Source organism: Buteo buteo, chromosome 10 (genome assembly GCF_964188355.1).
Source record: "Buteo buteo chromosome 10, bButBut1.hap1.1, whole genome shotgun sequence".
NCBI classification, from domain to species: Eukaryota; Metazoa; Chordata; class Aves; order Accipitriformes; family Accipitridae; genus Buteo; species Buteo buteo.
The window spans coordinates 33,663,631-33,681,186 of NC_134180.1; the positions used below are offsets into that span (position 1 = coordinate 33,663,631).

General features: G+C 62.0%; 3 protein-coding genes across 7 annotated transcripts; 1 reads left to right on the top strand and 2 right to left on the bottom strand.

The window, feature by feature from the left end:
* Window positions 1-3,425: 3,425 nt before the first annotated feature.
* LOC142035496 (selenoprotein Pb-like) lies at window positions 3,426-6,768 on the bottom strand. Of its 3 annotated transcripts, none has more exons than XM_075037593.1 (5): window positions 6,715-6,768; window positions 5,693-5,916; window positions 5,374-5,586; window positions 5,109-5,244; window positions 3,426-4,444 (listed from the first exon to the last, which is right to left on the bottom strand). In XM_075037593.1, exons 2-5 carry the CDS (start codon window positions 5,899-5,901, stop codon window positions 4,199-4,201), a joined length of 804 nt encoding a protein of 267 aa, XP_074893694.1. In that variant the 5' UTR covers window positions 5,902-5,916; window positions 6,715-6,768; the 3' UTR covers window positions 3,426-4,198. The 3 variants fall into 3 exon arrangements, with proteins under 3 accessions (XP_074893694.1, XP_074893695.1, XP_074893696.1); XM_075037594.1 differs by having other exon boundaries at window positions 6,710-6,762; XM_075037595.1 differs by having other exon boundaries at window positions 6,725-6,743.
* Window positions 6,769-8,358: 1,590 nt separating this feature from the next.
* On the top strand, window positions 8,359-11,463 carry HPDL (4-hydroxyphenylpyruvate dioxygenase like). Of its 3 annotated transcripts, none has more exons than XM_075037598.1 (2): window positions 8,359-8,448; window positions 9,847-11,463. In XM_075037598.1, the coding sequence occupies exon 2, from the start codon at window positions 9,856-9,858 to the stop codon at window positions 10,933-10,935; it is 1,080 nt and encodes a 359-aa protein (XP_074893699.1). In that variant the 5' UTR covers window positions 8,359-8,448; window positions 9,847-9,855; the 3' UTR covers window positions 10,936-11,463. The 3 variants fall into 3 exon arrangements, with proteins under 3 accessions (XP_074893699.1, XP_074893697.1, XP_074893698.1); XM_075037596.1 differs by having other exon boundaries at window positions 8,376-8,448; window positions 9,740-11,463; XM_075037597.1 differs by having other exon boundaries at window positions 8,419-8,448; window positions 9,804-11,463.
* Window positions 11,464-12,020: 557 nt separating this feature from the next.
* Window positions 12,021-17,531, bottom strand: MUTYH (mutY DNA glycosylase). The gene is made up of 16 exons (XM_075037599.1): window positions 17,356-17,531; window positions 17,005-17,138; window positions 16,100-16,139; window positions 15,675-15,748; window positions 15,497-15,538; window positions 15,347-15,418; window positions 15,028-15,141; window positions 14,654-14,751; window positions 14,235-14,379; window positions 14,060-14,135; window positions 13,800-13,985; window positions 13,449-13,594; window positions 13,073-13,225; window positions 12,881-12,931; window positions 12,462-12,608; window positions 12,021-12,372 (listed from the first exon to the last, which is right to left on the bottom strand). The coding sequence occupies exons 1-15, from the start codon at window positions 17,456-17,458 to the stop codon at window positions 12,504-12,506; spliced, it is 1,539 nt and encodes a 512-aa protein (XP_074893700.1). The 5' UTR covers window positions 17,459-17,531; the 3' UTR covers window positions 12,021-12,372; window positions 12,462-12,503.
* Window positions 17,532-17,556: the final 25 nt, after the last annotated feature.

The following is a 17,556-nucleotide window of genomic DNA, read 5'->3' on the forward strand; positions in this document are numbered from 1 at the left end:
GTCTCTCCTGAGGTGCTGGTTGGGCTTTGTCTGCTCACACTGGGCTCCTTTCAACCCCCAGACCAAAACCATAAACAACAGAAGCAAACTGTTCCCTCCATGCCGTCGTCCATCGACAGCGAGCAAAGGTAGTGGCTAGAAACCAGCAGCACAGAGAAATGGCTGTTTTGTTTTTGCACAGTGACAGCCAGTCAATGCTGGGTGGACAAAGAGAGGAGGTGAAGCCACTCAAAGCTGGCACTGAGAGCATCTGTGCAGGGGTGAGAGCCTTGATATCCCGTGGGGCTGGGGCTCCAGCTCTGCCTCCCTCAAACCACTCTGGACCCACCAGGAGGGAGGGAAAGAGGTGGGATGGGTCTCTTGCAGGTCAGCAAATGACCATGGAGAGACTTGGAGGCCTTTGAAGGGAGGAGAGAGGTTATGGGGGAAACAACAGGAGAGGTGAACCTGTTAAATGCACCTTTGCTCAAAAGTCAGAGAGGTGCCTCCACCCTCTGTCCCTGGGAACTGCTTTGGGGTGACTCTGCTCTCCCTCTGCCAGCAGATGAAAGATGGGCCATGCCAAGCAACTGGGCTTTGAAAACCCAGCGACTGGGCTTTGTTCCGCTGGTGGCATCATGCCTAGCCAGGACCCATGATTGATGCTGGGGAGGGAGATGGGAATGAACAAGGCCAGTATCTGATGCACTTCTTCAGCTCCATCTTCACCAGCCTCCAGCACTGGTGGCCACACAGGGGACACAAGTCACTGGGGCTGGTTCATTTCTGTGGCTGTTCCTCTGCTCTGTCCCGTCTCCTTGGCCGATGCTACACCGAGATGACTCTGGACCTACTCACCAGGGACATCAGCAAGTTGGCCAAAGCTGGGGATGATCTCTCCAGCCCTCGTTCCCCAGCTCCTAACCCAAGATGGAGATACATGGCTGCCATTCCCAGGCAGCAGTATTCACCCTCACCCCATAGAAGCAAGAGGGGCCCGGCTGGGCTGGACTTGGGGGACAGAAATGCAGCCGCCTACGTTTATTTTGCCTAACAACAGTGATCTCTCTGTATATTTTCATTCTGTTTTCCTAGGCTCAGCTGCCTCCTCAATGAAATGTTTCCAAAGCAGCCTGGCTTGGCGGCATGCCAGCCCTGGCTGCCAGATGAATGGGTGGAGGAGGAGGGACCCATTCCTCTTCTTGACACAGCATTGCTGCACAAGAGGCCTCTGTTGACATTAGGACTGGCTGTTCCCCCTCTCCCGAGAGGATCTGCCTGGCCCTCGGCAGGAGCAGCACACAGGGCCAAGGCTGCATGTGATGTGGGACTGGGATCTGTCCTCCTCCGGGGTGGTGGCACAGCCACAGACACCAGGGTACCAGGGCGCAGCACTGCCAGGACCTGAAGTCAGCCCCAGTTTCTTGCTCTGGACCCTCCCCTGTTGAGCGAGCCCCCCTGACATCTGAGCACTCCTTGGGGCTCTCTGACTCCGACTAACAGCATCACCCCCTGAGACGTCAGCGGTGTGAATAGCCTCCAAAACACCTCTCCTCTACCCCACTCAGAGCAAAGATCTCCCTCAGCGCTGCAGGATTGCAGACACCAACACAGGTTTTGCAGAGCTCCGGGTCTCTGGCACCTTTCAGGAGGGAGCAATGCCACGGGGGCCCCCAGCACAGCACCCCCAAACCCTCCAGGCCTTTGGGCAGTAATATATGGAGTAGCATCGGCTTCACCCTAAACCCTTGCCATTACTCAGACATGTAGAACTTCACCCAAACAAGTGTCACAGCTCTTTCCCATGCCTCAATTTCTCTACCCAAAGCAAAATACCAACCCAAGCCTTCAGGGCTGGAAATTCATCTGCTGGGAGATAACCGAATGGTAGCAGTGCAGCACAGTGCCACTGGACTAACCACCCAGCACCAGATGTGATCCCTCTATCTACCACTGATAATTGCAAATTCGGTCGTCAGCAAGGGAATGCAAATCCCTGTATGCCCCACTCATCGCCTGTCACCTCCTTGCCAGGGACACCTTTAGGACCTGTGCAAGAAAAGGATGTGGAATTTAACAAAAGGGCTGAGGAAGCATCAGAAGGCAAAAGAAAGAGATAAAAGCCATCAGCGTCCTTCCAGTCTGCACATCTTCCCCCTCGCTGGCTCCCCTGGCATCTCCTGCTGGTGGCCAACACCCAGCTGAGGACTAGAGGCTGGGTCAGAGCAGCACCCAGCAGCACGCTGCAGGGACACAGGCTGCTCCCATCAGCCGTGGTGGGGAGACGGCTCTGCCTGGATCTGTTGGAAAAGAGGCCAACCACGCATCGATAAGATGAATTAGTTGTCTCAGCAGCACCGGCAAAATGAGCGAGAGGAGTGGAGCCCGTGAGGCCCGGCCTGCTTTGTTTCAATTACAGCAGCTGCCAGAAGAAAAAGATAACCTCAATATTGATGGCAGGAGCAGCAGACAGAGGTGCCCTTGTGGGCTGCTGGGAGCAGGTAGAAGAGGAAGGGGGAGGAGGAGGAGGGGGGAGGGAGCAAAAGAGATGGAGGAAGGGGAGCAGGGTCTCAGCCAGCACCCCATGGGAGAGCCTGGCTGACTCCCCCAGGTTGGTGAGAAAGACCCACCTGATCCCGTTGTCCTCATCCCCACGAGGAACAGCTCCTCTTCGCCCTGGGCAGAGCATCCCCCCGCAGAGATGGGGTAGAGGGGTGCAGAAATTCAGCTCAGAGCATCATCAGCAGGACATGCACCACACATGGCACTGCATAACACCGAGCAGAAAAAAACCATCTTTTTGCTCCCCACTCAGGTTGCGGGGCCCAGAGAGGAGATGGAGAGTTTAGGGGAGGCATTGAGTGGGGCTGTGTGGGATGATGGACGGAGCTGGAGTTAAGGGCTATGGGGCTGAGACAGGCATGGGGGCTGCCCAAGGTGCAGGCAGGCACGACTGCCTGCCAAGGATGCAGCATCTGACTGCTTGAGGGCTGGGAGCCCCACAATATACACGCAATGGGGACTGGTCTGGGCACTGGGGACAAGATGCCCAAGATGACTTTGGACTGCGTGTAGGAACTTTGACCCTGGAACGCTCAGGGCAGGCACCCCAACATCACACCTACAAGCCAGAGATCGAGGTGCCATGCCAAACTTCCTCCTGGCAGTGCAGGGTTAATGCCCTGCCCTGGGGGGGGACTAAGCCCTGGGTTCACACCCTGGCAGGAGGTAAGGTATGAAGAGATGGGGTCTCTTCGGTCTTCAATCCCTTTACCTCCAGGCTTCTGCACAGGGGAATGCAAATCACCGCCGGCTGCTGCTTCATGGGGTCCACATCCAGCCCCAAGTCCCTGGGCCCAGAGAAAAGCCCATGGCCAGCCCGGTGCTGAGCAAGCCTCCCACCCTCTCTGGGGAAGGGGCCCCACCAGAGGCCAGACTGAGCAGGGTTCGCTTCACAGAGGTTTTATTCGTACTCTGGATATCCGCACCGCCCTCCCATTTCGCTTCTCCCCCAGGAGAGACCCCAGGATCCTCACCCCCGTCCTCCCAGGGCTGTGGGCCCTGGATACAGCCCCTAGGTCTCCAAGAGGGGACAAGGCCACCATCTTGCGGCCACCCATCACCACTGCACATACCCGTGTGCAAGGCCTGGAGGGGCCCCAGGATGTGACAGCTATGGGGGTACAGGGTTTAGACCATGGGGAGCTGCGACCTCCCACCGCTCCTAGTGTCCCCATCCCCTGGGATCACATCCTGCGGGGCACACACTGTCCCTCCCCTCAGTCCCCAGCCAGGACACCCAGGGGTGCCAGGACACCCAGGGGTGCCAGGATGGGCAAAGCCTGCCGGTAGTGCTGCTCCCATCCCAGTTCTGGCCCCTCCATCCCTGCCCTGCTGCTCCGTGCAGTGTCAGCCAGCAGTGACCAGGGACCTCCCGGTTTGCACGGCAGGCTTCATTGAGCACGGAAAGGCAGGCAGCAGTAGAGGAAGGCTCAGAACTGAGCCCTGGGGCTGAAAATGCAGCACCTCGGGGAGTCTGAGGGGGATTTTCATCCCTGGTCACATCGTGGGAGTACAACCCACGTGGGGAATGCTGGAGGGGGTTGTTATTCCAATGCTGCTGGTGACCAGCAGCCCAAAGCAAGTCCTTCAGTGCCTCTGGGAAGCAAGTTGACGTGGTCTGCACACTACTGGGTTCTGCGAGGCTGCCCAGCCTGGCTTAGTGCTCATTTCCCTCCTTCTGCTTCTTCCCCTCGTGATGGGGCTGGCTGTGGTCTCTGTGGTGGTGATGACTGCGGGTGGCAGGTTCGTGGTCCCCACTCGGGTCTGTGGCTCTCTCGCTGCTGACCTCGTGGTGGTGGTGAGGATGGAGGGGGTTGTGCTGGTGGATAGGGGTCTCTGACTCCTTCCCCTCTTGTTGGGGTAGCGGGCTCGGGGTTACAAGGACCTCCATGGTACTGTTAGCCTGAGAAAAGTAACAACACAAAGGCTGGTGCAGTATGTGAATGCACACAGAGCCCCACAGTGAGCCCGGGAGAATGCCTGTGCGCTGGGATGAAAGCAGACCAGCATCCATCATACACAAAGCTGTGTGGGTCAGAGCAAAGGCTCTCCAGCCTTGACCTAGGGCACAGGGAGGACAGGAGAGACTGGACCACATAGAGCACAAGCCTTTGTACCTACATCCCTTGGCTCAAGTTGTCTGTGGTACAGGGAATTCCTGAGCCAGGAAAGGGACTTTGCATTTGATATTTCTAAATGGATTTTTCTTCTAGGAAGTGACTAATTGCCGGCTGAGCCCGGAGCTACATCCTTTTCTTTGCTCTGAGCTTGCCACCTCTGGGTCCACTGCCTGCCCCTTTCTTATAGCAGAACAGCCAGCAACGCTGGTTAGCTTTTCCACACCTGGGCTATGACCCCTTTACTCTGTTCCTTCTCAGCCTGAAAGCTCTGACCTATTTCACTGCCCTTATTCCAGACCTTTCGTCACCTTCCCTCTCAACCACGGCCAAGGGTGGCTGCCAACTCAGAGCCTGTCCCTGACGTGAAGATAAGGTTGTTTTTTTCCTGATGTGCAATCCCAGAGGAGAGAAGGGACCCTGGCTCCAGTCAGCATCCCTGCTCCGTACCTCCTGGGTGGCATTGGGGTAGAAGGAGCAGTTGCCACAGAAGTCCTTGCTGTGGGTGAAGCGGATGGCCGACTCCACGTAGGGGAAGTGGAGGAAACTGTAGGGCAGCTGGATGTGGAAAGCCAGGCGGCCGCACCTGCGGGGAGAAGCCATGGCCCAGCTCGAGGCGGGGGCACCCCAGACCAGCCATGGGGGAGCTTTTGGAAGCCCACCAAATGCTCCGTAACCCCCCAGGAAAGCCTCAGCTGCGATGGGGGACGCTCACCGGTCGTAGATGAGGAAGTCGTCCTTGTCACCCCCCAGGACCTGCCAGATGTCGGGCTCCTCTGGCTCCGGCTGGAAGACGGGGACGCCCGGCGGGGCCTGGCGCTCCAGCTCCCCGAACATGGCGCGGGAGAGCGGCGCCTTTTCGTTGACAATCATGTAGCGGACGTCGACCGTGCCCTGCCGGGCCAGTCTCTCCTGCAGGCCCCCGAGGCTGCAGAGAAGGAGGTGCTGGGAAGGGGGGGTGCCAGGTTGGGGGACCGCCACGCCGTTCCCCAAGATGGCGGGGCCAGGTTTGGGGTAGGGGGAGCAGGGCTCACCTGTGGGCCTGCTGCAGGCAGAAGTGTCAGCTGGCCTTCAGCAGGGCCACCACCGTCACCCGCCCTTCTGCCCCTGCCATGGGGCTCAAGCCGTTGACGCTCCACGCCGGCGCTTCCTGGCAGAGCCGGCTGCTGTTGGCCGCCCCCTCGGAGGCCAAGGCCGGCCCCAGCCCCAGCCAGGCAGCCAGGGCCAGCACCAGCAGCCCCATCCCGGACCCCCGGCCCTGGCGGGGGGAAACAGGGCGTTGATCCCCCACCACTGGCCTCTGCCTCCCTTCTGCCCTGGGGCTCGACCCAACGGGGTCCTCCCAGCCCCCAAACCGCCTCCGCGCACCCCCCTCTGGGGCAGACAAACAAAGACTGGTGGGCAGCGTTGGACTGGTCCCAGCACGGCACTGGGAGCCGGGACCCTCGTGCCGGGGGGGGGTGAAGAAAGGGGGATGAGGTGAGGGGATTGGGGCACCTTCGCCGCCAGCTTTTGTGGGCACCCACTGCCACAGCCGGGTGCCCCGGTCTCCCCCAGTGCTGAGGCATCTGCTCTATGCATCGGGGGGTGAAGGTCCTGCCCCCCCATGGGCCTTCTCCACCTCCCTGACTCAAAAACCAAACCCAGCCCCACCCGGGGGTCTGTCTTTGCCCCGGAGATGGGCAGGGATGCGGCCCCCATCGTCTCGGCCACCAGCAGGGAGTCACTGGGACAGGGATGGTTTCACCTTCAGGTCACCTTGAGAGTCCTCAATGCCCCATGAAGTGCTTGAGGGGGGCACAGAGCCTTTAACCCCCCTGCCCCCAATATCTGCCTGAAGTCCCTTCCTCCCACAGCCCCCAAACCCTGCCCACCCCACAATATACCCTGTCCCTCCGGGATGCAGCATATTTAATGGTCAGGGGGAGGACATGGGGCTGGGGGGGAATGATCCAGGGAGGTGGGGAGGGAGCAGGGGGTGCAGGGTCTGGTCAGGATGGTTGTACCCCCTATCCCCAGCCCTCTCCCCCGCGAGAACGAGCCCTCAATACCGCACTTCTCCTCACTGCTGTCCTCTGGCCAGACCTCGCTCCCAGCCTCAGCAGCTCTCGGCAATGCCCAGCTGGCCCTGGTCTCCCTTTTATCTCCTGTCCACTCTCCCCGCCCAGGAGGGAGGAGAAGAGCCTGGCTGGAGCAGCGGGACTGCTCCCCGGCCACCACCGCCTGCCTCGGGGGACGGCAACAAGGCAGGCACTGTCCCCCTCGGTGCCACGCGGCTTCGGGGTCCTGCTGCCGCAGCCCAGCCCAAGCCATGCTGGGGCAAAGCAGTGCCTGGTGCTGGCTTGGTACAGAGGGTGCCAGGCGGTGCTGCGGGGGAAAGACAGGCACGGATGCTCGAAACTACCCCACAGGCACAGGAGGGTCAGGGGCATTGCCAAGGGCACCGCTTGCACCAAAGGGTTGCAGGACCATAGGGTGACATCAAAAAGTGCCATCCATGCACAAGGTACTGGGGGAGCCACCAGGGCAGCCTCTGCCACCCTGCAGCCAAAAAGATGGGTAGATGGGTACCTGCCCCACACCCCTGGGGTGCCAGAGCTCCCTGCCCTGTGAGGTGCCACCCCAAAGGCCGTGCTGTCCTGCCACATGGTGCCACGGCTGCTCTTGGGCCACACTTGGCCCCACAGCAAGCCCCCAGTGTCCAGCCCTGTGCCTCCTGCCTGGCCCCATGCTGGGGGGGCTGTGGTGGCATGAGGAGCCGGTGTTCCCTTGGGAAATCACAGTGCCAGTGGATTCCAACACCCCCCCCCCCCCAACCAAACAAGAGGAGCTCACCACTTTGGCCACACACGGACATCTCCGCAAATATTTGAGCAGTTTTATCGTACCTGGGCTCTGTACAAAAACATGATAAGGCAGGGAAGGGCAGCAGACGCAGACACAATGGGGGCAGCGACACAGTCCCGGACACACGAAGAAGGGGGGGATTCGTCCGAAAACACCCACGAGCAGCAGGGAGGGAGGGGATCGCTGCTGGAGGGGCTCAGGGATGTCAGCAAGGATGTGGGGCCGTGGGTTGGGATCGGGGAGCAGGCGCAGCAGCGCAGGGTCAGCCTGGAGCAGACCCACGCCGTGACCGACACCGGACCCTCCGCAGAGCTGTGTGTTCCCCCCCCCCATCTGCAGGCTGCTCCCCCCAAAACCCCTCCAGGTACCCCGGGGAACTGTGAAGCACCCAGCACGGGCACCTACACCCCGCTGCATGTCCTGCCCCAAAGGGATTTGGGCTGGCAGGGAATGACCCAGCACAGACACCAGCCATTTCACCACGGGTGGCAGGGGACCCCCAGCCACCGCCCGGCAGCCGGGTTCTCCTCCTCCCTCTGCTCATCCCCGAGTGGCGCCCGCGGCGATCAGCGTGGGCAGCTTTTCCTTCCGCAAACACAGCCCGGCACCCCCGGGGTCGAGAGAAACTTTCGGCGCCCGCAGCCTTTGGCAGCCACGCGTCCCCGGCTTTAAAGCTGCCTCGGCAGCTCCCACGCCGCACCGGCGCTGCCCCACGCCGCGTGTGCCGGCCCTGTCCTTGCCCAGGATGGCTCCCACCAATTCCTCCCGCCAGGGAGAGCTTCCCGGTGGCCGGGCAGGTCGCCTTGCAGCCTCCCTGGCACCGCCAACCCCCTTCCCCTTGTCCCGCCGTGTCGTGTTTGCGTGCCGGGGAGGAGCGAACTGAACCGCCTCTCCGGGGCCGGCCCCTGCCCCGGCATCCCCTTCGCCTGCAGCCTTGACCCCGGTGAGCCGCAGGCCGAGGGCGGGCCGAGGGCCCCGCAGGGCCCCCCCGTGGGTGCAGGGGGGTGGGTGGCAGGACGGGGGGGTGACGGGGAGGGGAGGCCGGACCGATGGTGGAGCGCCGCGGGGGGAGGCGGGGAGGGCTGTCCCCTGCCCATGTGCTCGCTGGGGCGGGGGCTCCGGAAAGGATCTCCCTTCCCCGGGCTGGTGTGGAGCAGCTGAGGGTCCTAACGGGGCACTGCGGGGTCCCTTGCTCCCCCCGTTGGCAGGCAGGGGTGCCCGGTTGCAGCGCAGCCTCCCCCCCCCCCCGTCCCCCAAGGCTGGCAGAGCCCTGTGCGCGCAGGGGGAGCTCGGTGCACAGCCCTTCTCCGGGGGGGCGGGTGGAAGGAGATATTTAAGCAGGTCTCCTGCTTCATATTAAAATGGAAATATTCAGCGCACCGCTGTGGGGTCGGGCCAGGGCCGCTGGTGCGCGGCGTGGGGTTGGGAAACGTCAGTGGGATGCTTTCGAGAGGCGACGCGGAGCGCGGTTTTGGACAGAGCTTTTTTTCTCCCTTCAGCGTGACGGGTATTTGGGTGGGGAGGGAGGTCGCTTTTCCCGCAGAGTCTCTCCTGTTTCGGCCTCTGTGCCCCTAGGGCAAGGTCACTGCCCCGGGTGGCTCCACGCTGTCCTTGCTGGGGAGGGGAAGGGCACACCAGCCTGCCGTCACCCCGCTGCTCCCCCCGGCCGCTTGTGGGGCACCGCTGACAAGCGCTGGGGCGGCACAGGAGCCTTTTAGCTGTAACCAGCGTGTCGCTCCATGTTTACCGGTCCAACTTCCGTGTTCCCGGTTGCTGGTACAGGACATTTCCCTCTCCCGCAACCCTTGTCCCCAAAGTCTTGCTTACACACGCAGCACTCTTCCCTCACCCAGATTCCCCACGGACCTCCCTGCGGCACCCTTGAGGGACACACGGGTCCAGAGGGGACCCGCTGGGCTGCAGCCAAGGCTAAGGGCTTTCCTCCTCTGCAACCCCAGGCACAGGCGTGGGGCAGGGCAGCGTAGCGAAAGGGTGGCGGGACAGCTCAGCCTCCTTGGGCAGCTCTTTGCAGCTGGTCCCAAAGGTGGGTGCCCTTGCACAACGCATATTGGCCCGTGAGACCCATTTATTTAAAAGACACAAATTTCAGGGGTGCAGCTTTACACGCACGTGCATCTGTGCGTGCAAATGCACTCGGGCTCTGTGCAAGGTGGGGGAATGGCTCCTTCCTGCGCCCAGCAAGGCCCCCCTGACCCCGTGCGTCCTCCCCGCAGCCTGCCCAGCCATGGCAGCCTTGCTGAGCCGCCCCTGCTTCATCTCCCTCCACATGCCCTACAGGAAGGGCTGGGCCCAGGACCTGGCCAACACCTTTTGCTTCCAGCCGGTGGCCATGCGGGAGACGCCCCGGGTCCGGCAGCTGGCCTTGCGACGGGGATCCGCCATCTTCCTCGTCAACGAGCGCCTGGTGCCGGGACCTGCCGGCGCCTCCTCCCGTGATTTCCTCTACGACGTGGACCCCCGGCCCACCTTGGGCACAGCCTCCAACGTCTGCTTCGAGGTGGACGACGTGCCAGGGCTCTGCAAGCAGCTGCAGAGCCGGGGGTGCTCCCTGCCGGTGCCCCCCACCGAGGTGAGGGATGACGGCGGCTCCGTCACCTACGGGGTGGCAAGCTCCGTCGTGGGCAACATCAGCCATACCCTTCTGGACCGATCCCGCTACCGGGGACCCTTCCTGCCCGGCTTCCAGCCCATCCAAAGAGCCCCCTCAGCCACGGGGGACGGGATCAAGATCACCCATTTTGACCACATCACATACGTCTGCCCGCGGGGCGGCGCCCGGGCGGCTCTGGACTGGTACCAGCACTGCTTCGGCTTCCGCCGTTTCTTGCTGAACCCGCAGGAGAGGCCAGCCGAGGGGTATGTGCTCGGGGGGCAGGGGGCAGGCATGCTGCTCCTCGCTCTGCAGAGCGCCCAGGGCGCCCCGACACACGGCTGCAAGCTCATCCTTGCCGAGTCCCTCTCGAAGGATGGCACCAACCAAGTCGACACCTTCCTAGAGCAGCACGGCGGGGCCGGGATCCAGCACGTCGGCCTCCGCACCACCGATATTGTCACCACGACCAGGGCTTTGCAGCAGCGGGGTGCACGGTTCTTCACACCCCCTGCCACCTATTACAGCCAGGGGGGCAAAGCGGAGGAGATCCGGGTGGCCGGGCAGGACCCCCACAGGCTGGCAGAGCTCGGCATCCTGCTGGACACCACAGCACCTGGGGACAAGGGCCGGCCGGGCACTGATGCCGCAGAGGGCCCTTCCCAGGAGTATTTGATGCAGATCTTCACCCATCCCATCTTCTCCGAGGAGACCTTCTTCCTGGAGCTCATTGACCGGCGGGGAGCACCAGGATTCGGGGAAGGCAATATACAGGCACTGTGGAAGGCTGTGCAGGTCTATATGGACCAGCAGCAGTAGTGGCAACGCTGCAATCCTCCTCCCTCAGCTCCCCATCCTCTCTGGTCCAACGCTAAGGCAATAGGTGGCTGTAGAGATACCAGCGGGTGCCTGCAGCATGACCCAGGTGGGCAGGGACCAAGGGATGTCTCCGGGTCAACCCAGAGCCAACTCAGTGTGGGAGCGAGTTGCTCAAGGCCAAGTCCAGCGGGCTCTGAGCATCCCCCAGGGTGGAAGGTGTTTTCTCCCCCTCCCTGGATTCCCAGTGATTTACTGACCTCATGTGCAGAACTTTCTACCTTAGTTGTATCTTAATTTAATGAGATTTGTGCCTGCAGCATGGCCAAGGACACCGCAGGCACAGCGACACCCCCAGACGCAGGGGGATGAGGGACTGCTAGCGGGGAGTGGATAACCCGGGGGCCATGGACACGGCCACTTGTCAACAGTTACCACCCAGAGCATGGCTAGCCCCGGTGTGGGGCAAGTGATGGCCTCTTGCTCCTCGCAATTAAAAAATCAACTTGCAAGTGCTGCTTTGGTTTTTTTCTCCTCTCATTTAAGATGTGCTGAGTGCCAGGCAAGGATGAAAGGGCCCTTTCTGCCCCTCAAGGCAGGCTGATCTCCAGTCCCGCAGTCCCTAAACTGAAGCCACTTGCCCCTTGCACACCCCCCAGGACCGGCCCTCGCCCCTGCCAGCCCCTGGGCTTGTGCCGTTGCAAGGCTTCTACTGCACATCACAGTCAGGGAAAGCCGCAGCATGAACACAGTGAGGAACAGCCTGATGGAAAAAGTAAAAAAGGGGGATAAAACCCTACAAAGAGCCCACGGAACGGCTGCTTGGCCCCACAGAGGAGCAGCCCACAGGCAGGAGCTGCGCAGCCCCGGGGGCTGATGCCTGCCCTTGCAGGAGATGCGCTCTGGGTGCATTATTTGGGGTCACTGGCAGTTAATGCTCAGCTGAGGGCTTCGTGGGTGCATCAGCAAAGAAACCCCTGCTGTTTCCAGCCCAGATGTAGGGATCCTGCCAGCCATCACACTGGACCACAGGCTGCCCAACACCCCAAGCTTAGCACAGTCCAACAGAGGCAGAAAGCCACTTTAAAAACTGCACATGCTTTAGATTTATTATTAGAAATCCCGTGGCTCAGGTTCAGTAAAAACAAGTGTATAAAAAGGGCTATGGGAGGCTGGGAAGAGTACAGCAGCATCCACAATTGCTGGCTGGTGGACGAGGTACAGGCGGGCAGCCGGGTACCGGGCTGTGGGAGTGATGTGGCCGCAGCCTTCCTGCTGCTGGAGAGAAACCCCTGCTGCCATGAGCCCACAGTGCTGGAGCAGTGGCTGTACGGGGCCAAATAACCCCAGGAGGGCTCCAGCCAAGGAGGGAGGGCAAACCTGGCCCCAGGCCACGTCAAGGTGCAACTCCCACAGGGGAGCTGGGGAAGCCAGTGGACGCTGCAAGCAGTGGGAGACCATTATAGGGCCGTGTACTGGACTCACAGCAGCATGGGGGACACCATCCCCACACCATGGGCAGGACTCACCACAGCATGGGTCTCTGGTGGTCTCATGCATGGAAGGTGCCATCATGGGGCAGTCGGTGCCTGGAGGAAGGCGCGGAGGGAGAGCTGTGTCCCAGGGCAGGTGCTGCCTGCTCCCTGCGGTTTTGCCCCCCGTTTCCGCTTGGAGCCCTGTGGGAGACACGCAGCAGGGCTAAGCTGAAGCCCAAGGGCCCCCACAGCCTCCAGGAATCCCCTCTGGAGCAAGGGGCCCCTGGTACTGGGGACATCCAGGGACAATGCCAGCCAGGCACATCCCCCAGACGCAGCCCTGCCCCAGGCTGGGGATGCTCCTTGGCCTGACCCCAAACTCCAGGGGGGCTCCAGCACCACACACCGGAGGCTGGCCCACAGCAAAAGGGAGCGGCTCCTGGGCTCCCCGTGCACCCTCCAGCGATGCTCACCTTGCCAGGGCTGCTCTCCTTCCCACGCTGCTTCTCATGCGCTTTCAGCACCTGAAGGAAGCACAAGAGAGCCCAAAGCTGAACAGCAGCCGAGGCCCGGAGCCAGGACAGCCTGCAGAGGTTGGGGGGATGCCAGAGGCTCTCCCAGGAAGACACAGGGAAGAGAGGAAAGGCCCAGGTGCCCCCCAGTACCTTCTTCATGGCTGTGGACACAGCCGAGGCATGGAACTCCTCCTCCGTCACCCAGCGGGATGGGGACAAGGCAGGGTCCAGCGTCACGTCCCCGTCCAGGGGCAGGGAGTAGACCACATACGTCTGGTGGATGTGAGAGAAGATGTGGATGACCTGTGAAGAGATGGGTAGGCATACGAAAAGGGCAGCTGGCAGGCAGCAGGGGATGCACTGCTCCATTGCCCCACAAGTGCACTGAGTCTGCCAGGGCTCTGAGGAGTGGGGCAAGGCTTCGGAGGAGTGACAGCAGGGAAGGAGGACCCTTTTCCCCCCATGCTATGTCCCCCACGGCTGAGCACAGGGGGCTCACACTGCATCCGTCTGGCTCCAGGCTCACCTCTCCGACGAGCCGCAGGTTTCTGGCTGCCACGGGCCGCCCTGTCCAGGCCTGGAGGTGATCTGCCAGTGCCTCCCTCTGCTTCTCCTCCTGCAGATCCTGAGCCAGCGTGAGACTTGGGAACTCCCAGAGCCCAGCCAGGAGACCTGGGGAGGGGGCACGACAGGGATGTGAGCTGGCAAGGGGCACATACGGGGACAGTGAGCCACATCACAGCCCCGAAGGCCTCCTTTCCTCACCGCAACAGCAAGCGCATCACCGGTGCATCCCTCTCCCAGGCTGCTCTGTCCCTTGTGCAGGTGGGAAGGGGCCGCGCGGTGCCTTCACCCCCCTACCACCCAGCCCCATTACCCGAGCTGGGTCTCTGCACGATGAGGTACTCCGGGGCCCCATGGCAGCCCCTCCGCTCCAGCACACACGTGGCCGTTCGCACTGCCCGTGGCTGCTTCTTCGCTGCTTTCCGGGGGAAGTTGGTCACCCCCAGGCTGCTGTCCCATGGCTCCGCGGCTGGGGGGCACAGGGGGCAGCTCCCAACACCTGCAAACACCCACATAACAGTTGCCACAGGGTCCAGACCCAGAGCTACAACAGGGATCTCCCCACACACTTACCACAGTCCTCAACATCAGGCACTGGGGCAGGTTTTCCAAACAGCTTCTGAGAGGCGAAGGCCAGCTCCTTCTCCACCTGCACGGGGGGACAGGAATGAGGACAGGCTCATCCACCAGCCCACCTTGTCCCCATGCATGGCAACCCCTTGGGGCCACACTTTGGCATCGTACTCACCCTGCTCCGCGCTCGGCAGTGCTGCTTCACGGGGCACTCCCCGCACAGCGGGGCCTTGGGCACACACACAGTTGCCCCCAGCTCCATCAGGGCTTGGTTAAAATCCCCTGGGCGGCTCCTGTCTACCAGGGCATTGGCCATGTCCCTGGGAGAAACGGCAGTGAACGGCACAGGGTTCTGCGAGGAGAGGGCCCCAGGACCTTTGCCTGCCTCCTGCCTCTGAGGGGGGATGCTCCTAGATAAGCTCCTTTCTCGACTGCTCCCAGCAGCACCAGCTTCCCACGAGCTCCTGCACCCCACACCTCTCTCCCTTCGCAGGCTCAGCTCCCCATAGCTCCCAAGTGGTCCTGCCCTCAGCCACCAACAAGCACAGCCACGATCACTGCGGCTCGGGAGCGGGGACGGAGCATTCCCCTTACCAGAGCCGGTCAATGACGGCTGGGCTGCTGGAATCGGCACCGATGCACCGCAGGCGGCACAGGACCCGGATCACGTTCCCATCCACAACGCCGGTAGCCTGGGACCAGGAACTGAGGTTACTGCACCAGGAGGTGCCCATGCTGCCGGCAAGGCAGGGAGCTGGGCTGCTCCCAGGACAGAGGGGGGATATACATGAGGTTGACCCACTGACCGAGCTGGATTGGGGGTAAGATGCACCGCAAAGCAGGGGAGACCCAGAGCCAAGCACAGCCCTGGGGAGCTCCTGGCTTGTGAGACCTGCCAGCAGGACCCTGCCAGGAGCGGGGCTGGGTGGCAGAGAGGGGAGACACGTTCACTGATGCCCAGCTCTCACCTGCCCGTACGAAATGGATGCAATGGCTCCTGCCGTGTATCGGCCCACCCCTGGCAGCAGCTTCTGCAGGTCTTCAGCCGTCCTGGGCATCCGGCCGGCCAGCTCGGACACCACCTGGCAAAGAGGGGACCGAGGTCAGGAGAGCAGCCAGGGCGTGTGCGTGCAACTCATCTTACCCACGGTAAGATGGGATCCCAGCCTCTCTAGCCTTGTGCCAGCAGCACACAGCCCCAGCAACGCAGGGCAGATGTCAGCCAGCACCAACCCACGGGCCGCAGAAGGCTTTGGAAATGCGTCCCACGCCCCAGCATGAGGGCACCTTCCTTGCCGCCTCCTGAAGACGCTTCCCTCTCGAGTAGTAGCCAAGTCCAGCCCACAGCTCGTTCACCTCCTGCTCCAAGAGACATGGCGCGGTGTTAGATGAAGAACCACGAGGGCAGGGAGAGCACCCGGTCCCAGCAACGCTCACCTCCAGGGACGCCTGTGCCAGAGCCTGCAGCGTCGGCCACTTCTGTGGTACAGAGGGAAGGGGACAAGTCAGGGACAAGCAGAGCCGTGCTCTGCAGCTGGGGATCTGCCACAGAGCAGTGGACAAGGTGTCCAAAAGGAGCAGCCTATGGGCACAGGACTCTGTAAGGAACAGTCACCTGCATCCAGCGGTTGTAGTAGTCGATCACTGTAGCCACCTGCGTCTGCTGGAGCATGATCTCAGACACCCACACTGCAGGAAGCAGGGCAGGGATCAGAGCAGAGGCACCGACACCACCCACACCCCATGCCGTGGCCGTGTTAACACTGGGTACAAGCATTGCACCAGCATCCAACCCATGGGACCCCTTCCTACCCCTCACCTGCCCCACAGGAGCTCCCTCAGGCCCAAAGTGAGCTCTCTGACCCCCCCAGCACCGTGCAAGGCAGGGGTCAGTGGCTCTCGTGGCCACTCCAGGCAGCTTGTTCCAAGGATGGCAACTGAAGCCACATTTCCTCACGAGGCCATATTGCACATCCGTGTCAGGGGGCAACATGCAGCGGGGCACCCCACGCGCACCAGGGTGCAGTCCCTGCTCCTCACCTGCGTACGCCCGTCTGTCGGCATCCGTCTCAGCTGCTGCCTGAAAAGGGAAGAAGGTGGACTATAAGAAGGAAGGTGACACAGGACCCCACCACTGAGGGGACCTGCGTATAAAATAACATTGCTTGTGGTGTGTTTTGAACACTGCGTAGGAAACTGCAAAAAAAAATATTTCCCCTAAATGTTCAGAAGCTCTGAGTTTGAGTTAATCAAGCAACAGCCAAAGCACCTTCCCCCTGATGAAGCACGAGGGATGTCACACATCTCCCAGAGCAAGGGTTCACCTTAGAAGTTCAAAGATCCCACCAGAGGAGCTGTCCCAGACCCGAGCCCCTCTGCACGGGAAGCAGTCGCAGGCAGACGTGAATCCCACAGAAGGGCCATGCAGTTCCCAGCACTGTTCAGACAGACTGATGCTCACCCCCAGCACCCCAATCACCGCCTCACTGCTCATTGCCAGGCTGAGCACAGAGCAGGTAGGACCTCCAATAAAAACGCTCAGCAGGCTTAAAGCAAATACACGGAAAAGCTTTTCCATGCAGCACTCCCTGCTGCAGGGTACTACGGACGCAGGAACAAAACAGGTTTAAAGGACAACTAGACTAAATTTACCAGAGGAAAGTACTCCTGGTTGGAGGCTACGTTTGAGAAGTGTGGTTTCACCCTCATGCCCTGCTTTACTCTTCGTACCTACGGGCTGACTACAGACTGACCACCACGGAACGGCCAGGACTAGCTGGGAGCACGCTCCCCTTTCCAACACCGCCTTCCACTTCCATGCAGCTAGGGATCCGTCGCGTAGGGAAAGACACCGCGGTCACCTCAGCAACACCCCCTTAAGGCAGAGGGACTGGTTCCCGCTACGGCAGCCCTGCCTCCCGGTGCCTCCCGGTGCCTGCCCTTACCAGTGTCCTCCAGGGAAGGTCCCGCTTGCATTTGTCGTACCAAGCGAGCAGGTTCCCGCGCAAGGCCTCGATCTCAGCCGGGTCGCTGAAGAGATGCTGGGCGGGCGGCGGAGCAGGCGCTGGAGCTGGGGTCCCTGCCCGGAGAGCAGCGCGGGGTCAGGGCACGGCGGGGGATGGAGAAGGGCTGCGGGGCCGGAGGCGGGAGCCCGACGGAGCCGCTGCCGGCCGGACGAGCACCGAGCGCCGGGCCTTACGAGGACGCAGCGAGCACCGGTAGCTGCCCTGGTCTGGCGGTCCCCTGCCCCGGAGAGGACACCCCACGCTCCCCCCAGCCCTCCCGCTACCGGGCACCTCCTCGGGACGACGCGCCCTTCCTGCACTGCCCCGCAGGCGGGGCCGCCCTCCCGCCGCTCCGCCGGAGACCCCTGCCAGCCGCCGCCCGGAGCTGGCTCATGGCCGGACCGGACCGGACCGGGCCGGGCCGCTCCCCGGCGGGGCTGGGGCGCAGAGGCGGCGCGGCGCCACGTGAGACTTTCCCGGGAAAATGTTTCC

Coding starts and splice junctions, on each gene's coding strand:
- HPDL (XM_075037596.1), top strand. CDS start 9,751: ATGGCAGCCTTGCTGAGCCGCCCCTGCTTCATCTCCCTCCACATGCCC.
- MUTYH (XM_075037599.1), bottom strand. CDS start 17,458: ATGAGCCAGCTCCGGGCGGCGGCTGGCAGGGGTCTCCGGCGGAGCGGC. Junction 15,419..15,496: donor TGGCACAGGCGTCCCTGGAG/GTGAGCGTTGCT, acceptor CTCTTGGAGCAG/GAGGTGAACGAGCTGTGGGC. Junction 12,932..13,072: donor TGTCCACAGCCATGAAGAAG/GTACTGGGGGGC, acceptor TGCTTCCTTCAG/GTGCTGAAAGCGCATGAGAA.